Source organism: Mesocricetus auratus, unplaced genomic scaffold, assembly GCF_017639785.1.
Source record: "Mesocricetus auratus isolate SY011 unplaced genomic scaffold, BCM_Maur_2.0 Super-Scaffold_100707, whole genome shotgun sequence".
Taxonomy (NCBI): domain Eukaryota; kingdom Metazoa; phylum Chordata; class Mammalia; order Rodentia; family Cricetidae; genus Mesocricetus; species Mesocricetus auratus.
Genome location: NW_024429269.1, coordinates 10,717,584 through 10,735,684, shown reverse-complemented (window position 1 = coordinate 10,735,684; position 18,101 = coordinate 10,717,584). Strand labels below are relative to the sequence as shown.

The 18,101-nt window shown below is 47.4% G+C and overlaps 1 protein-coding gene across 2 annotated transcripts; it reads right to left on the bottom strand.

Moving 5' to 3' along the window:
* Positions 1-3,321: 3,321 nt before the first annotated feature.
* Positions 3,322-16,342, bottom strand: Eef1akmt1 (EEF1A lysine methyltransferase 1). 2 transcript variants are annotated; one of them, XM_040740647.1, is made up of 5 exons: positions 16,264-16,342; positions 12,067-12,229; positions 9,141-9,223; positions 4,291-4,571; positions 3,322-3,617 (listed from the first exon to the last, which is right to left on the bottom strand). In XM_040740647.1, the coding sequence occupies exons 2-5, from the start codon at positions 12,208-12,210 to the stop codon at positions 3,481-3,483; spliced, it is 645 nt and encodes a 214-aa protein (XP_040596581.1). In that variant the 5' UTR covers positions 12,211-12,229; positions 16,264-16,342; the 3' UTR covers positions 3,322-3,480. The 2 variants fall into 2 exon arrangements, with proteins under 2 accessions (XP_040596581.1, XP_040596580.1); XM_040740646.1 differs by having other exon boundaries at positions 16,217-16,312.
* Between the last annotated feature and the right edge of the window lie 1,759 nt (positions 16,343-18,101).

The following is an 18,101-nucleotide window of genomic DNA, read 5'->3' as shown; positions in this document are numbered from 1 at the left end:
ACTTTTCTCATCCATATCACACCGAGTGTGGTTCATACTTTAAAGTCCATCACAGCTGGGAGAGCTTGAAGGCATCAGGTCACATCCCCTAACAGGATGGAGAGAGCCCTGTGTAGCCATCACTTGCATGGCTCACACCTAGTGACTCACTGATGCTAGCTAGCTGGGATGCAGGATCCATAACCTCCCAAATCAGCACCACCAGCTGGGGACCAAGTGTTCGAACACATGAGCCTGTGGGGGCCTCTTCACACTCAGACCATATACAAAGTATGAGGGGCAAAGTTGCTGAACACCGTGATGGTTGGTCTGTGTCTGCTCTTGTGATGTGGGCAGAGAGAAACGCCTTCAGGGCCAGCCTGCTTGAATTTAGCCCAAGCACCTCCGGCTGGTTAGACCGGAATGCACCCAATGAGTCTTCTGAGAGCTCTAGAAACAGCTGCAGGTCTTCATGAGGTTCAGAAATGGGTCACATATGAACACAGATATACCTCTACTGAAGCAACATCAAGGGTCCAAAAGTCATGAGGAATGTTGGCTGCTTCTTAAATGAGCCTGTTACAGGGTTGGGGACACAGCTCAGCTGGTAGAGCGCTTGTCTTGCGTGCATGGGACCCTGGCTTCAAATCTCCCAAAGGGGGCGGGGCTGGGGTACCAAACCTTCCTGATGTGGTTCTGTAGGCCTAGGCTTCTGACGAGTTGAGTTGTGTCCCATCTCTTTCCTACAGTAGTTGCAGCTTACAGGACAACTCCTTTCTGATTTCTACACTGTTGGCTGTCCACGGTTCCTAAACTGAACATTTCATTCTACATATACTTTGCCAATGTTGGTTTCTGTCCTAAGGAGTTTGGGGCAAATTGATTCCTACAGAAACAATAAGGTAGGGACTATTGTTTATAGAACATTTTTAACAATGCAACATGTACCAGATGTACCAGTTGTCTCCTATCTCTGAGCACAGACTCCTGTCCTTGGCCTCTGCATGTGGATCGCCTAGGACAGGCTGGTTGTTTCCTGTATAACAAGTCCATCTTCTCCGGTGCTGTCCTAGGGTCACTATTGCTGAGATGAAGCACCACGACCACAAGCCAGTTGGGGAGGGAAGGGTTGATATGCCTCACACTTCACACCACAGTCCATCACTGAAGGAAGCCAGGACAGGAACTCAAGCAGGGTAGGAACCTGGAGGCAGGAGCTGATGCATAGGCTGTGGAGGGTGCTGCTTACTGGCTTTGCTCCCATGGCTTGTTCTGCTTTCCTATAGAACCCAGGACACCAGCCTAGGGATGACCTCACCGGCAATGGGCTGGATCCTCTGCCATTGATCACTAATTAAGAACATGCCCTACAGACTTGCCTATGCCTGATCTTATGGAGGTGTTTTCTCAATGAGGCTCCCTCCTCTCTGATGACTGTTGCTTGTCTCAAGTTGGCAAAAACTAGCCAACACGGGTGCCCCCACAACCAGGATCAATACTCCCCCCCAGGGTTGTTGTGGTGCTGTCCAAGTCAAGGGACAGCTGATAAAGCATCTCCCACTTGGAGAATGGCGGTCGGTGTGGGGAGGGGATAAACAAGTGACATGTGCTGGCCAACTGATTCCTTTCCCAGAGGGGCAGAGTTTTTTTGTTGTTGTTTTGCTTGTTTGTTTTTAACTTTGACAAGATTGTTAGTCTCAAAAGTTACCAAACCACCAGAAGGATCTTATGTTCTCACTCTTGACTTGTCTTCCGTGGGGGGTGTGGTACACAAACTACCAACATGCCTGCTCCATTGGGGGAAATGTTTTTACTGGGGGTGAGAGAGACATCTAAAAGGCCGCCTAGGGAAGCAGGAGAGCGGGAGAGAACAGTGGGGATAGCAAAAGTCACATAGCAAGGCAGGGAAGAGCAAGAGCGCAGACGGGCAGGGCTAGCGTTCTCTGCTGCAGCTTCAGGCAATGAGACTCACAGGAAAGTGGGAGGGAACAGTGGAGGTCGCAAGAGACAGCAGAGAGAGTACGCGAGCAGAGAATAGAGTGCATTGTGAGCGTGAGGTAGTGAGGGAGCGCGGGTGGACAGATCCTGCGGAGTACAAGGAAGTAGACGGGGCAAGGGACTCCTTTTGGGGATGGAAAGCCAGTTTCACCAAGTTCCCGAGAAACATGGCTTTTATCTCAGAAATCCTTCTAGAGTCCAGCTAGAGCTCATTCCTAGACGTATGGCGGGCCTGAGACCTAGCACCGAGGGCAGAGCGTAGAGTAACTGTACTGTGACGTCACAGCCAGGAGAATGGCAATGACTGTTCTTGGATGCCATCTGGAGTCAGCCAGATTCACGTGCACTCTGTAATGTGATCACAAGTGGATCACGTTAACGTGGAGCTGCTACCACAGAAAAGGCCACAGGGTCCCAGTACCACAGGAGACATCCCTTTGTGGCCACTCAGCCTTCTTTGTCATGTCCCGTCCTGATCCCTGTCATCGCTACGCTGTTCTCCATTCTCAAATACTGTGACTGGAAACATAGGGAATGTGGGCTTTGGAGCTGCCTTTTCCACTCGCATGATGTCCCTCAAGATCTCTACCAAATTCTACATATCCGTGGTTTGGAGACAGTGACTCAGGCTGGCCCGATCCCAGGGCTGGGATTGCAGGCAGGTGCCACCTTCTATCTGGAAGGTGTCCCTTGATTGCTCTGTAGACTTCTGCGGTATGGATGGATGTAAATAGCTTTTAACAGCAAGGATACTGCACACCCCCCAGCTCTGTTGCTTGGTTATGGACTTTGGCCTGGCACCGCCATCCCTATGGCAGTGTGGGGTGAGGTGCTGAACTGAGCCACATGTGGAACAGCAGTGCTACATTCCACCAGGCTCTCCGAGCCGAAGGGAGGCTGAGCCCGGGAAGAGCTGGCACACCGGTGGCTTGGACCATCAACCCTGCCCATGGAAGTAGTCAGGTCTCCAAGCAACTGCCAGAGTATTCATTCCCAGTCCACTCGGCAGGCAAAAGCTGCCCATTTCATGGAAACTTCCAGCAGAGGCCAAGGTCATGGGCCATTCAGGAGGCCTGTTCTCTTTTCCCAGATGTTGACCAATTAGACAGCTTCTAACACTTCTGTCTACTCTAAGTCAATGAGCGTGGGTTCCTGTAAGAATCCCAACTTCAAGCCTGGTGGTGGCGCACACCTTTAATCCCAGCACTCAGGAGGCAGAGGCAGGCGAATCTCTGTGAGTTCGAGGCCAGCCTGGTCTACAGAGGGAGTTCCAGGACGGACAGGGCTGTTACACAGAGAAACCCTGTCTCGAAGACAAAAACAACAACAAAAATCCCAACCTCATTATAGAAATAGCAATGATAAGTTTTATTTTGAAAAAAATTAAGCCAGGAGAGTCCCAGTCCAAGGCAGAGTGAGGGGGAGGTCACATTTCAACAGAAAAAGAATAAACTGGGAAACATTTCCTTGGTGTCCTTTATTGTTAGATGTTGCCATGTGAATTTAGGTTTCACAGTCCAGACCAGAATCATAGTTCACGTAACAGCGGAACTCGTTGGCCAAGTTTCGGGAGTGCTCTGGAATAAACTTGCACACCTTCACACCCAGGAGCTGAGCGGCCTGCTCTTCCATGACGGCTCCTGTGAAGACCACACCAGGTATCTGAGATCAAAGGCATTCCCACAGCTGGGCTCTACATGAAGATCCCCAGACAACTGGGGGACAACCCCAAAGAACACAGGAGGTAGTGTTTATTTTATTTTCTGTGCATTGGTGATTTGCCTGCATGTATGTCTGTGTGAAGGCATCAGAAGCCCTGGAACTGGAGTTACAGACAGGTGTGAGCTGCCGTGTGGGTGCTGGGAACCGAACCTGGATCCTCTGACAGAGCAGCCAGTGCTCTCAACTGCTGAACTATCTCTCCAGCCCCAGATATAGTCTTTATATTCCCTTTTACTTCCTCTAACATGTTTGCGAAGTGCCTGCTCTTTCTACTTCTTGTTACTGTGTGTGTGTGTGTTATGTGGTGCATAGATGTGCTATGTGTGTAGTACATGTATGTGGCCATAATGGTGGTGGTTACTAAAAAGAATAGCCAACATGTATCCACACGCGTGAGTCAGACCGTGTTAAACGCATCATGTGTGCCGCATCACTCAATTCACAATGGCCCTCTGGGGCAAGGGAGGTCACCTGACTCCGTTAAGGCCATGCAGTAAATGGCAGATTCAGGATCCAGTTTTGAGATCTCTGCCAACTCTTGAAGCCAGCACCCTGACAGGGCCCTGACAGGATGTGAAGGGCAGCACCCACCTGTGCACAGCAGAATCTTGCCCCGAGTCAGGAACCGGACCGTTTCAGATGTCTTCCTGAGACATTCCTCAGACAGATAAGGAGGATCCACAACCACGATGTCAAAACTGTGCTCAGGGATTCTTCCAGGTAAGTCCAGTGGATTGTTGTAATCATAGAAGACAAATTCCTCCCCATATACGGCGAATCTTCTGTCGTACTCAAAGATGTATGCAGTGATGTCCTCCCTGTGCAGCTCCCGGAGCTTCTGATACACGCTGGGCGCACTCACACATGCAATTCTGGAAGCAAGTGCATAACTTGTATTTAGTTCGGTTCCACTTAAAACGTAAGATTCCTTGCCCCTTACTGGATGTGTTAAGTGTGACTGCACACACTGGAGACTCACACATTCATTCAGTTGTGTCAGAGTGATACCACTACATAATACACTGCATCCACGGGAAGTCTATGACTTATTTGCTGTATATTTGCAACTTTTACATCTGACCCCTTTTTAAAACAACTGCCACGTAATATGCTTATTTCCTCAGCGGCAGTTGGTGTGATAGGTCGAGCCTTCCTCAGGTTGGAAGTCTCTTTTGAAGACACCACACTTAAGGCTCCAGTATGTCCTCTCGGGCTTCCCACTTTAAGCATGTAGTCTCCAGTGCGTGAGGCTCTGTGACGACTGCACTGTTTGGTCTGCAGGCGGCTCTGTCAGTTCACTGTGACGTGCACCAGGCGTTTTCTTCTGGGCCACCAACCAGCTCCCAGATCATGACAGAGACTTGTTACAGTTCTGGATGCTTGGCCTAACTCAGGCTCATTTCTGGCTAGCTCTTTTAACTTAAATTAACCTTTTGCCTTGGAGCTTGTTTCTTATTTTCTGAACAAAGAACAGTTGCACACACAGATTCACAGCAGTTGGACAGTATGCTCAAGACCTGTGCAAAAAGCTGGGTGTGGTGACTCATAGATAGCTCTGCAAGTTCAAAGCCAGCCTAGTCTACATATCCAGTTTCAAGGCAGTTAGAGCTACATGGTGAGATGCTGTCCCAAAACAGAAACAAGCAAGGTGGTGGTGCACGCCTTTAATCCCAGCACTCGGGAGGCAGAGGCAGGCGGATCTCTGTGAGTTCCAGGCCAACCTGGTCTACAGAGGGAGTTCCAGGACATTCAGGGCTGTTACACAGAGAAACCCAGTCTCGAAAATACAAAAAATAAAACAAAACAACAACAAAGCAAACAGAAACAAAACAACAACAAAAGACCTGTGCCAGCTCAGGCCAGAGTGAGCTCCGGGGAGAGGAGAGGAGGGGAGGGGAGGGGAGGGGAGCACAAAGTCCGAGCTAAGGAGCTCCTGGCAGCTGACAGTTGCTAGTGAAGGGAAAGAAAACGTATGGTATACTCCCACAAACACACACACACACACACAGAGAGAGAGAGAGAGAGAGAGAGAGAGAGAGAGAGAGAGGTTGCTTCTAATTAATATTTAATGGTAGACATTATTAATTAGTGGGAAAATCTAACATCAAAAAGAAGTGTTATCACCAAATGTTATAGCTTCAACTTCAAATGTCCTATAGAGATTTGTATATTTTGTTTGTTTGTTGTTTTGTTTTTCAAGACAGGGTTTTCCTGGACTTGCTTTGTAGACCAGGCTGGCCTCGAACTCAGAGATCTGCCCAAGTGCTGGGATTAAATGCATGAGCCACCACGGCCCAGCTGAGATACACATGGAAAGCCTCGCTCACTCTCTGGTCATTAGAAGGGGGCTGTGAGAGGAAGCTGGGTCACAGGGACTGTGCTTCCTTGCTTAGTTTCCTGGCTGTGTGTGCTGCTTCCTACAGCTCAACTCACCATAACCAAAACCTCCAAATGCATGACCCACAGGAGCCATTTCTCAAGTATTTATCAGTGCTTGACAGCTAAGAGAAACCAATGAACAGCAACGTAAAATCCAAAGACAGGAAAACAAGACTTCCAGCTGAGGAAGTCACATGGGGCACACTCACATGAATCACATGTATTCACTCATCAAAGCCCATTTAGCAAACAAGTAAAACTTCACTTTGTTTTGTTGTTCAGGAGTAAATTTCTGTGAGCAAAGGAAAACAGGCAGAAAGTACACTTAGGAAGCAGACGGGTAAACAGGTGGGTGATTGGCTCAGTTGACCCAAGCAGCTAACCCTGGCATTAGCAGCCAGGAGAGCTGAGCAGTCCCTGGCTTACAGCACAGCATCCCCAGGGGCTCCGGGTAATGCAGACCCGGGAAACTCAAGACACCAGGATGAAGATGGGGCTAAAAACAGAAGTTGTTGAAAGATCTATTTAAGAAACAGTTTATTCCCAGGAGTCTCTGTCATGTTCCCATGTGCTAAGGTAACTGGAGAAAACTGGAGGACTGTTTCGTGGCTTGGGGGATGTTTGGGAGGAACATGGCTGACAGATGGCAGAAGGTACACTGTGGAAGTCATAAGGGGGCCGGGTGCTTTCATAAAGCACGTGGAGGACCTCGGCGTACTCCATGGCAGGCGAGGGTGACCGAGGGGACGGGGACACGCCAGGCAGACAGCTTACATGAGAAGTTTTACTAGAAAGGGAAGGGGGTAAGGAAAGAGAAAAGAGGTAAAGAGACACAGAGACAGAGAGAGGACAGACGAGAAGAGGGAGACGGGAAAAGTTCTGTCTGCCCCAGGGGCGCAGAGGGAAAGAAGGAAAATGAGCGGCAAAGAGAGAACAGAAAGAAAGCATACATGGGGTCCTTTGCACCTGGGCTGACCAGGGAACTGCCTGAGTGAATTCTGCCAGGTGACGGGCAGGCCAGCACGATGCCTGAATCCTTACACCCGGGATGTAGTTAGTGGAAGAGCAAGGCCCTGGATTCCAGTCCCAGCACCATGGGTAGCAGGCAGAAGATGTGAAGTTAGGTCACAGTAAACTAACTGGATGTTGACACTCCCTCCAGTCACCGAGGGCTATGTAACCTCCAGGCAGGAATGAGGAGAATCTTGTCTGGACCTCCAACCAGCCCAAGGGTAAAGCCCCAGAGGCTTCCTGGAAAACAGCTCATCCTGATCCCTCACTAAGAAACCGAAGCAAAAAGAGGGCTAGGGTGCAGCTTGCCAGTGGACTCTGAATTAGTCCCCAGCACACACCAGACAGAATAAAAAGACGAGGTCCACCCTTAGGTGTGAAGCAAAGGCAGGGCTCCAGGAGAACATCTGGTCTCTAATAGATATCTAATACCAACTACAAGGGACAATCACTGTAGCCTCAACAGAGGGTGTGCAGGAAGGAGACATTCCTCATGTACTCAAGGCCTAGTACTCCGCTGGAGTGTCACTCTGAGGGTAGAATGGATACTTAGTGGGCTGGTGTATATGGCTGGAGGAAGCAGGTCACTGGGGGTGGATAGGCCCCTGTGTGTTTGCTGAGAGGTACCAGAGTCCTGAAAGGAAGCCAGCACACCAGGAACTGAAATGTCTGAAACTATAATCCAAAACAGAATCTAAGTCACTTCTCTCAAGCATCCATCACAGAACTCAACAGCAGATACAAGCTGAGGATTCTTCCAGAAAATCTGGGTAGAGACAAATGGTTTGCGCGCACGGGGGGGGGATGAGAGGATCAGGTCCCATTCTCAAATAACAGAAGTACCTGGAAAAGAAACCAAAAACAAAGACACACACACAGCATGATGGGGAAATCGAAGAAATTATTTACGATAACCTGATAACCTCCCAAGTCAAACATGAGCCATAATAATGAAAGGCCTCCCCAGGGTCCAGGGTGATAGAGGAAATTGCACATCAAGACACTAAATACCGGCATTAAGAGAGTCCTAAACATGCAGTGGGTAGGGATGGAGAAAGCAGATTTTCTACAAATGGTCAATATAATGTCACATTCCTTTTTTCTTTTTTAACATTAGGTTTCTCATATTTTTGGTTGTGAGCCTAGCCTTTAACGACTGAACCATCTCTCCAGCCCAAATATTGGGTTTCTTAACAGTAATAATGGAGCAACATTTTCAAAGCCAAAATTAGACACTCAGCAAAACTATTAAGTTCAGAGAAATCAAACCAATTTTCTGGCAAGTCCCTCCTGTAGACCTCTTCTGTGGAAGCCATGGGTGTAATCTGCTTAGATGAGGCTGTAAATTAGGGTTGGAGCACAGAAATAGGTAGCCTAGAACAGAAGTGGCTGAAAGACCCCAGCACACTGGCCAGGAGATCCCTCAGTAAGAGCTGGCACAAAGCTAGAGGGTGGCCCTCGGAAAATACTTTCCCCTAAGAAGCTAAGGATGTAGCTAGCTTGCTATAAAGTGCTTGCCCAGCAAGTACAACAGCCGGCATTTGATCCCTAGCTCTGCAAAAGAAAAAGAGAAAAAGTGGAAATGAGAAATGTTATTGTGAAGGTTGTTGTGGTAGCTCACATGTGAAATCTCAGCACTTGGGAGATGGAGGCAGAAGGATCAGGAGTTCAAGACCAGCCTCAACTACATAAAAAGTTTGATGTTAGCCCGGGCTGTATGAGGCCCTGTCTCAGAGAGAAAGATGGATGTGTGTGTGTGTGTGTGTGTGTGTGTGTGTGTGTGTGTGTGTGTGTCTACACTGAAGAGATAGATTTCCCAGTGTTCACTAGACTTAGTAATGGAGTTCTTAGTGAGCTATGAGCTGCAAACCATGTGACAATATTCATATATTATAATTCAGACTTACAAGAAACCATCTCATTTAGGAAGGACATTCAAAATACTCATTTATACATTCATCTGTGTCTCGTATGTGTCATGATTGTGTTTCCGTGTGTCCCTCAAACTAATTTAAACGAGAAAGGAAAAAGAAACAAGGTCTGAAGCTCACCTGCCACCTTCTCCAGCAGCAGCGACAGCTTCCTGTGCGAGTTGCAAAGCGGTGTCCTGACTATACCAAAACTGGCTCAGCTGCTGTAATGGGGACAGGATGACCGTCTCAGAACTCATACACGTGTCTCTCAACCTATCCCTCCTAAACCAGTATACATATATTTAACTTGTCATCACTTTTCTTGCAAGTTATTTAAAATCAGTACAATCCCCCAGTGTCTCATCGGAATCAACACACTGGGTTGCTATCAGGGGCTGTTCATGTCACAGTGCTAGCGCCAACAACCAGCCAATGCTCGCTCTCTTGATGGCAGAACTTACCCCACAGGAACCCGATCAGGCTTCTAGAGTCAACCATCACTAAACAGAAGCAGAGGACACAGAAGACACCTGCGGCCACTCAGTGGTGTCCATGGCTTCCTTTGTCTTCACCTCATGTTTCCCAGGTTACTTGCTTGTTCCTCACAGTTATGCTTGCTTTTAGTTTTGATGTTTTGTTTCATACTGATGGGTGACTTTCTTTAAATTTCTGGTGGCTCCTACTTACATGTTCATATTTGTAAAGGAAGGATAATGCTAATGTGAAAAAGGCAGTTTGGTTTGCCTCTGTGGTCAGCCCATTTCTCCACCTCTCCTCCTAGGAAGTTCCAGCTGTAACGCACACAGTCTCTGCTTGAAAATCTGCCCAAGGCTGGGGATGTAGGTTAGCGCTCGCCTGGCACGTGTGGGGCCCTAGGTCCTAGAAGATTATTTTTTTCAAGTAATGACAATCTCTCAAGAATACAAACAAGCCAAGAGCCTCCCAGGTCAAAAGCAGGCACCCACAAAAATAGTCTATACCCACACAGTGGACTATGGTCCATCCAGAGGGACCTAGGTACTGACAAATGCTATGGTGTAGATGAGCCTTGGAAACACTGAGCAGGAAAAAAATCAGACTCAAAACCCCACTTGTTAGGTGACCCATACAATGGAATACCCAGAGAGGCAACAAGAGGGAACTGAAAGGAGTCTAGAGCCGGGCGTTGGTGGTGGCTCACGCCTTTAATCCCAGCACTCAGGAGGCAGAGGCAGGTGGATCTCTGTGAGCTCGAGGCTAGCCTGGTCTATAAGAGCTAGTTCCAGGACAGCCTCCAAAACAATAAGGAGAAAACCTGTCTCGGAAAAAAAAAAAAAAAAAGACTAGTTGTCAGGCAGTGGGAGAACTATCAGTGAGGCCATGATAGCAAAGGGGAGAGGTAGGCTTCCTCCTGAAAATGTCTGCTGGGCGGAGACAGAGCTCAGTGGCAAGAACACCTGTTGTTCCTACAGAGGCCCTGGGTTTAGTTCCCAGCGCCCTCATGGTGGCTCACACAGCTACAACTCCAGTTCCAGGGGATCCAGTACCTTCTTCTGACCTCCTTCTGACACACATGCAAGCAAACACTCACACACACAGAAATAAGTGAATGATTCTGTGGTTTCCAGAGCTGGGCATTCTTGCTCTTGAGTACACGGGGACATTAATTCACAGGTCTCACTCCTTATCTTGTCTCCTGCCTTTACAAGCTAGTCCTATGTCATCAGTTTTATCCATCATCTGTTTCCTTACCCTAAATCATAAACACTGCATCTTCTTAGTATTTTTATGTTTAACACTTCAATCCATGTAGACTTTAGCTCTGTGCTGAGGTTTAGCTCTGTGTGAGGACTGAGGTTTGCTGAGTCGAGGGCAACACAGAACCCAACACCTACTGTCACCCTGGACATTTTTTTCTGGCAAACATCTTTACCCACTGGCTGTCTCCCTGGCCTCTGGATGCTTTTTCTGGCTCTACTGCTAACCCAGTGTCTACACCGAGGCCCTTGCATTTTGTCATCACAATGCCTACCACAGCAGCCATCACTGTGGCCTTAGAATCTGCTTTATTTATTAACTATTGCCCAAACCCTCGTAGCTTATCTACTTACATTATGTTTGATTTTTATGTGTGTTTACTTGAGCACACGCACACACCCTCAGAGGCCACAAGAGGGCGTTCGATCCCTGGAGCTGGAGTTACAAGCAGCTGTGAGCTGCCTGTGGATGCTGGGAACTGAACTCGGAAATGCAAACACTCTTAATTGCTGAGCCAACTCTCTAGCACCTACTGCTGTTTTGTGTGATTTGTCATTATTTGGAGATAGGGGCTTGCACTTGCTCAGCCTGGACTGGAACTTATGTAGCCCAGACTGATGTCAAGCTCACAGCTGTTCTGCTGTCTCAGCCCCTCTGAAAGCTGGCCTCACAGTATGAGCGGCCATGCCTAGCCAAATGTTTTCCTTCTTCCTTCGGACACCTGAAATTGAATTCAGTGTCTTGTATGTGCTAGGCAAGCCCTCCATTTTCAACACTAGTATTTGCAGCACCCACATTGTGGCTCACAACCATCTATATTGGGATCTGGTGCCTTCTTCTGGCATGCAGGGATACATGCAGGAGGAAGGATGTATGCATAGTAAATAAATAAATCTTTTAAAAAAACAAAAAATTATAAAACTAGAAATTAACCTATTCTTAAAAAGTCTTTCATTGATGTTTTTCATTATGTTAGATTCAGCTACCCCTTTTACTGAAACAATATTTTTTTTTCCATCAGGACTGTTGGGTTCTAGGAAAACCAATAGGGTGTGCCTCCACTCAAGGACAAAGCACAAGCCATGTATGGACATGACAACATTATCCCACTACCTGTAAAACCCTTTCTCCAATCACCAGCCAGCCTGCCAGTCAGAGCCAGGAGAACGTGCACAGACTGTCCCAGGACGTCTGTCTGCTGTCGGATTCCTGCTCTTGCTCCCTACAGCATCCTCAGTTTCTGAATGACAGCTGGTAGAGGCGAGGACAGACAAAACAATGACGAGGCAATGGTAAGAGCCACCCGCTGTTCCCCGCCTGGGCTTACCCAGTTCTCCTCTATTACCCCAGCGTTGTATTTACCATCCCTTCCTGGGATGGCGAGCTGCTTCTGCTCAGCATAAAATTCCTGGAGGGCTGCTAAGGCGTGCGAAGAAAGCTGAGGTATATCATCATCTTCTGAATCGCTCATTTCACAAACTGTCTACAACCTGCAGAGCAAGAATATATGTTGCATGGTCTTGTTTCCTCTGCCCACCAAATAACGAGAAAAATTAAACTCAAAACAAGAACCCAAACGGAAGTGAATTTCTTCCCCCACTGAGACAGGGTTTCTCTGTAGCTCTGGCTGTCCTGGAACTCGCTCTGCAGACCAGGATGGCCTCAGAGATTCACCTGCCTCTGCCTCCCATGTGCTGGGATTAATGGTGTGTGCCACCCCTGCCTGTGGAGGTGAATTGTATACAGAAAGTACACATATTTAAAACTTTGTAGGGCTGGTGGGATGGCTTAGCAGGTGAAATCACTGGCTATGCCACCCTGATAACCCATGGCCGATCTTTGGAATCCCTGTAGAGACATGGCTCAGCAGTCAAGCACTGGCTGCTCTTCCAGAGGACCTGATTCTGTCTTCAGCAACCACATGGCAGCTCACAGGTCAATGACTCCAGTCCCAGGGGATCTGATGCCCACTTCCGGCCTTTACTGGCACCAGGCACACATGTGCATGGACACACATTAAGGCAAATACTCGTACACATAAAATTCAAATAAATAAAATCTAAAACAAACAAACAGATGAGGTGGCTTGCATGTGATAGCCCAGCCCCAGGAGAGAGACAGGAGATGGACACAGCAAAAATGAGAGGAACCCTGAAACAAGGTGGGACAGCCGGGCGTTGGGGCGCACACCTTTAATCCCAGCACTTGGGAGGCAGAGGCAGGCGGAGCTCTGACTTTGGCTTGGTGTACAGAGCCAGTTCCAGGCCAGCCAGGTTACAGAGACTGAGCGCCATGAGCACTGTGCCACGCCTGTGTGCCTACACACGCGAGCGCTAATCAAAGCTCTCTTTTGTCTTTCTTTCCCAGTGTCTTTAAGACTTTTCTATTCATTTCTGCCTTGTTGCACGTTCTACATGTTTCTAGTACTTTGGTTTACTAAGGTTCTTGTATCTGGGGGGGGGTCTCTAGTTTTTCAGCAAATCTGACAAAAAAAAAAAAACAGAAAAGCTTGTGGGCTCTGGGTATCAAGCTCATGGCAACAGGCTTGTCCACGAGAAACTTTACCACTGAGACACCTCAGTAACCCTCATCTTGACACTGCAGTTTTCATCTCTACAGACAGAAGTGTTCACATCTACACTTACTAAATCCACCCTTTGTCTGTGTTGTGCATTTGCCCCTGTGTGTGTCTGTGCGCCACGTGAATGCCTGGTGCCCGTGGAGGGAACTGCACTTTGTGACCTAGTGCCCCAAGCCTTGACAAACTTATGTATACATAGCCTACATGTTCTTTAACTTCCTGAACTGAAGGATATGCCCTCATATATGCGGTTTCAAAACTAAATGTGTGTGTGTGTGTGTGTGTGTGTGTGTTGGCATCAGTAAAAGGCTACTAACCATGCAGCAACCAAAAGGTAATTGAAAAGTCAGCACACAGGAACCTGTTGCCACCAGCGCGCTCACGCACCCTCCACAGCAGTTCACTACAAATGAGACAGCAAACTCCACTCCACTCCACCACTACCTTAGGAAGTACAGCTTGTCAAGGGTCTTACAGCAAGATATAAAAATCTCCTTAAATCTCTGTGAGTTCGAGGCCAGGCTGGACCGACAGCCTCCAAAACAATACAGAGAAACCCTGTCTCATAAAAAAAAAAAAATCTCCTTAAACTCATGATCCTTTCTCATAAGAAACTTTTGGTCACCCCTGATACACAGGCATATAGAATAATCAAATCAAACATTTGCTGATAGTAAGCATACATTTTATTTATTTTTGTACGTGTCTGGGCGTTTATCTATTTACTAAGGTAGTGGTGGAAGACAGGAGTTTCTGTCATTACCTTTTTGTGGGGGGGGGTGGAGGAAAACAGAAGACTTGGCCTCATTATGCAGCCCAGACTGTCCTGGAACTCACTATGTAGCTTAGGCTAGCCTTAAACTCATGACCCTGCTGCTTCAGATTCCTGAGATTACAAGTATGGGCTACCCCACATGGCTGTTTTATATTGTTTTTATAATATCTAAGTGGATTTGTGAAGTTCTGTTTAAGAGACTTTCAGGCCTGGGAAGTGCTGTTATCATTAAGCTGACCTGGAGCCATTCCTGGCTCGTATTCTAGATCAGTATTCTAATGGGAAAAGCCAGGAAATCACTCTTCTCCTAGGAGAAACATCTGCAAACATTTTTGGTTGTCATAATCCAGGGCATTGCTGGTAACCCATAGATAACAGCCAGCTATGGGGCTGAACTTTCTATAGATCAGAGACAGCCCTCCACTTCAAAGACAGAACCAGCCTGAACTGTCCTTAGGTTGAGGAACTTCAGGGACACAGGAATGGCAATGTGGGAACTGTTCTATTACAGAACTGTGGCTCGGCATCACGGGATGCATGGAAGAGTCTGTTGAGGAAAACAGCAAGGCAGCAGGCTTGACCGGAAAGGAGGGTAACAAGGTTACAGGAAGATGACTACCAAGGGCAAAGGAGGCAGGGATTTCTCTTGTCTTTTGGTTTTCTGAGACAAGGTTTCTCTGGGTAGCCCTGGCTGGCCTGGAACTCACTCTGAGATCTGCCTGCCTCTGCCTCCCAAGTGCTGGAATTACAGGAGTTGGATTACTTATTTGTATAAATATCTTCTGTCCCCAGGTATCAAATCTACCTCCGAAAACCACTAACAATATTGTATGTTTCTATAGACTATCTTTTGCAAGAAATTTAGGTCAAGCTGGGCGGTGGTGGCACATGCCTAGAATCCTGGCACTTGGGAGGCAGAGGCAAATGGAATTCTGAGTTCAAGACCAGCCTGGTCTGCAGAGTGAGTTCTGGGTCAGCCAAGGCTACAAAGAAACTCTATCTCAAAAAGCCAATAAATAAATAAATTTAGGTCAAGACAGTGTAACCCATCACAAAGAGAATTATCCGAGGATTCATCACAGAGTTGTCAGTACACTGCAGGGTAAGTGTACCTATAACCAGTTTGTGAAATGAAGAAACTGGCTTGTCTGGGTGGATCAACCTTTGGCCACAGACACATGTACACAGGATAACTATAAATGAGATTTTTTTCAACTGGGTTGGACATGTCTGGTAGATATTCTCTAAGTAACTTTTATTTTAAACAAATTAAAAATTCTATGTGTTGGGGTCTGAGTATGTACCTGTGGAGGCCACGGGATCCTCTGGAGCTAGAATCACAGATGGTTTTGCTTTATAATTCTGTGTGCGTGTGCGTGTTGAGACAGGGTCTCTCTACACAGGCCTGGCTGTCCTGGGACTCGCTCTGTTGGACAGGCTGACCCCAACTCTGCTCTGCCTGCCTCTGAGATTAAAGGCGCGCCCTCCCCCCACCACCACCTGGCTATGAGAATCTTCGGCTTGTACTTTCAGGCAAGGCTCTTAGCCTGAGACAAGTCCTTCCCTCCCATTTTGTGAGTTCTGCTTAGCCCGGTAAGCATTTAATTTTTGAAAGAAGATTGTTGGGTGTGGTGATGCAAGTGTGATAACAGGAAGCAAGGGTATCAATGAATTCGGGGTTAGCCTGGGCTACACAGAGAGACCGCCTCAGAAATAAACCCCACCACAACCTGAGATAAAGCTTCCACCGAGAAAGCAGGCCATGAACACGCAACACGGTGAGTTAGGGTGCCGCCCGGGAAGCCAAGGCCTGTGTCCAGCACGTGCCCCCTCCCCCTTCCCCGGCAGTCTCCCCGCTTCCGGTTGGAGCATCGTTCCGACCTGACCACCTGCGGGAGGCTAGGGCCCGTTTCCGGTCAAGATGCCCAAGGCCATGCAGAGCCGAGGCCCCCACTAGGAAAGTCTCAAAGGGTCAGCATGGACCGCAAGCCCCACCCCGTGCAGGCAAGCCCCGCCCCGTGGACCGCAAGCCCCGCCCCGTGGACCGCAAGTCCCGCCGAAGTCACCACTGAACGCACGCCGCCGCCACCACGGAACCCACAAGAAATTGCCCAAACCCACCTAAAGCCTTTAGGTCTGTGTCGCCCCACTCGGCGCCCGCCACTCACCAGTGACACATGCGCTCTAGCCGCGGTGCGCAGGCGTCGTGCGAGGGACGGCCGCGTTTGCGCAGGCGCAGACCGATCGGAAGCGGCTCTGAGGGTCTGGTCCCGCCCAGTGAACCTAGGTCCCCGGTGGTGAAGCTGTTTCTCGCTAGGTTTGTTTTAAATGGAAACACTGGCTAAAACAATAAAGGCTTCATAATATTAATGGGATTCAGAAAGTCTTTCGGACCCATTAGTCTCTCGGCGTCGAATGCACAGGGAGTATAGGAATACATATTTTACCTGTGCTGAATACTAACACCTTCCACAGCTATCAAATCACATGTAGTCTGTTTTTCTTTCAAGAGGGCAGGGAAGCTACACTATGTCCCTCCTTCCCCTCTGTTTGTCTGAGCCGCTTTACCTCGGCATATATGAATCGCTCAGCTGCTGATGCCATTCAATAAAGCACCTTGATAACGGGTTGGGTCACAATTTCTGTATACAGTACTCTTTTGTCCGTGAAAACTCATACTTCATTTTGATTCTGATTACTCTGAAAAGCTGACTTGTCTATTAAACCAAGTAGTTCAAAGCAAGTGCAACTTATCAAAATGGCAAGAAATGTTAAAACTATTAAACGAAAATGAATCAGGAAACCACCCACTTTTATGACTTAATAGAAAAGTTTGTGTTAAAGCAAATTATTTGGGGTCTGACATTTTTTTTAAGATTTAAATTTCCATTCCTTTTATAAGCATGTGCATAACAGTTAGCTTCATGCATTTTATTATATGCTATTTTTGTATTAAAGTATCCAAAGACACCAGAAAGTTCAAACCTTTTTTTGTTTTGTTTTTGTTTTGCTTATGTTTTTTCAAGATAGGAAATGTCTCTCTGTAGACCAGGCTAGCCTCAAACTCACAGAGATCTGCCTGCCTCATCCTCCCGAATGAGATTAAAGTTATGATCCACTGCCCAGCTAAAACTTTTTCATCTCCAATAGTTGCTGGCCACTCATGTAATACATAATGGTTAATATTTTCCCTGTGAAATTTATGTGTTATAACTTAAATATTTTTCATAAATCATAAAAGTAATATCAAAGGCAAACTAATTCTTATTGGAATAAAGGTAAAATTATTCAGTCAAATTTCACCTAAAAGATGATTTCAAATCAATTTCAATTCGGGAATTATTCCTTTTCCATTCAGCAATGGTGCAAAGTATACCTTGAAAGATCTCTGAAGATAGAAATAATCAGTCCTGGTGCCCCACATCTTTAATCCCAGGGTTCAGAGGAAGCAAGTGAATCTCTGTGAGTCTGAGCGCAGCCTGGACTACCTAGTTCTTGCGGAGCAGGGCTACATATGAAGTCTCTCTCTCTCTCTCTCTCTCTCTCTCTCTCTCTCTCTCTCTCTCTCTCTCTCTCTCTCTCTCACACACACACACACACACACACACACACACACACACCTTGTTGTTTTGCCTGCATGTATGTCTGTGTGACAGTGTCAGATCCCTAGAACTAGAAGAGGTTGGAGCTGCCATGTCGGTGCTGGGAATTAAACCTGGGTCCTTTGGAAGAGCAGCCAGTGTTCTTCATCACTAAGCCATCTCTCCAACTCCCAAAAGAAAGATTTCTTTGTGTAGCCCTGGGTATCCTGGAACTCCTGTAGAACAGGCTGACCTTGAACTCCCAAAGAGCCATCCACCTGACTCTACCTCTCAAATGCTGGGGTTAAAAGCATGTGCAACCACTGACCTTATGAGTTTTGATCATCATCCTCATCATCAGTTTGGTTGGGGTTGACTGATTCTCCGACTTCAGCCTTTGAAATAGAAAGGACAGGCAATCCTAC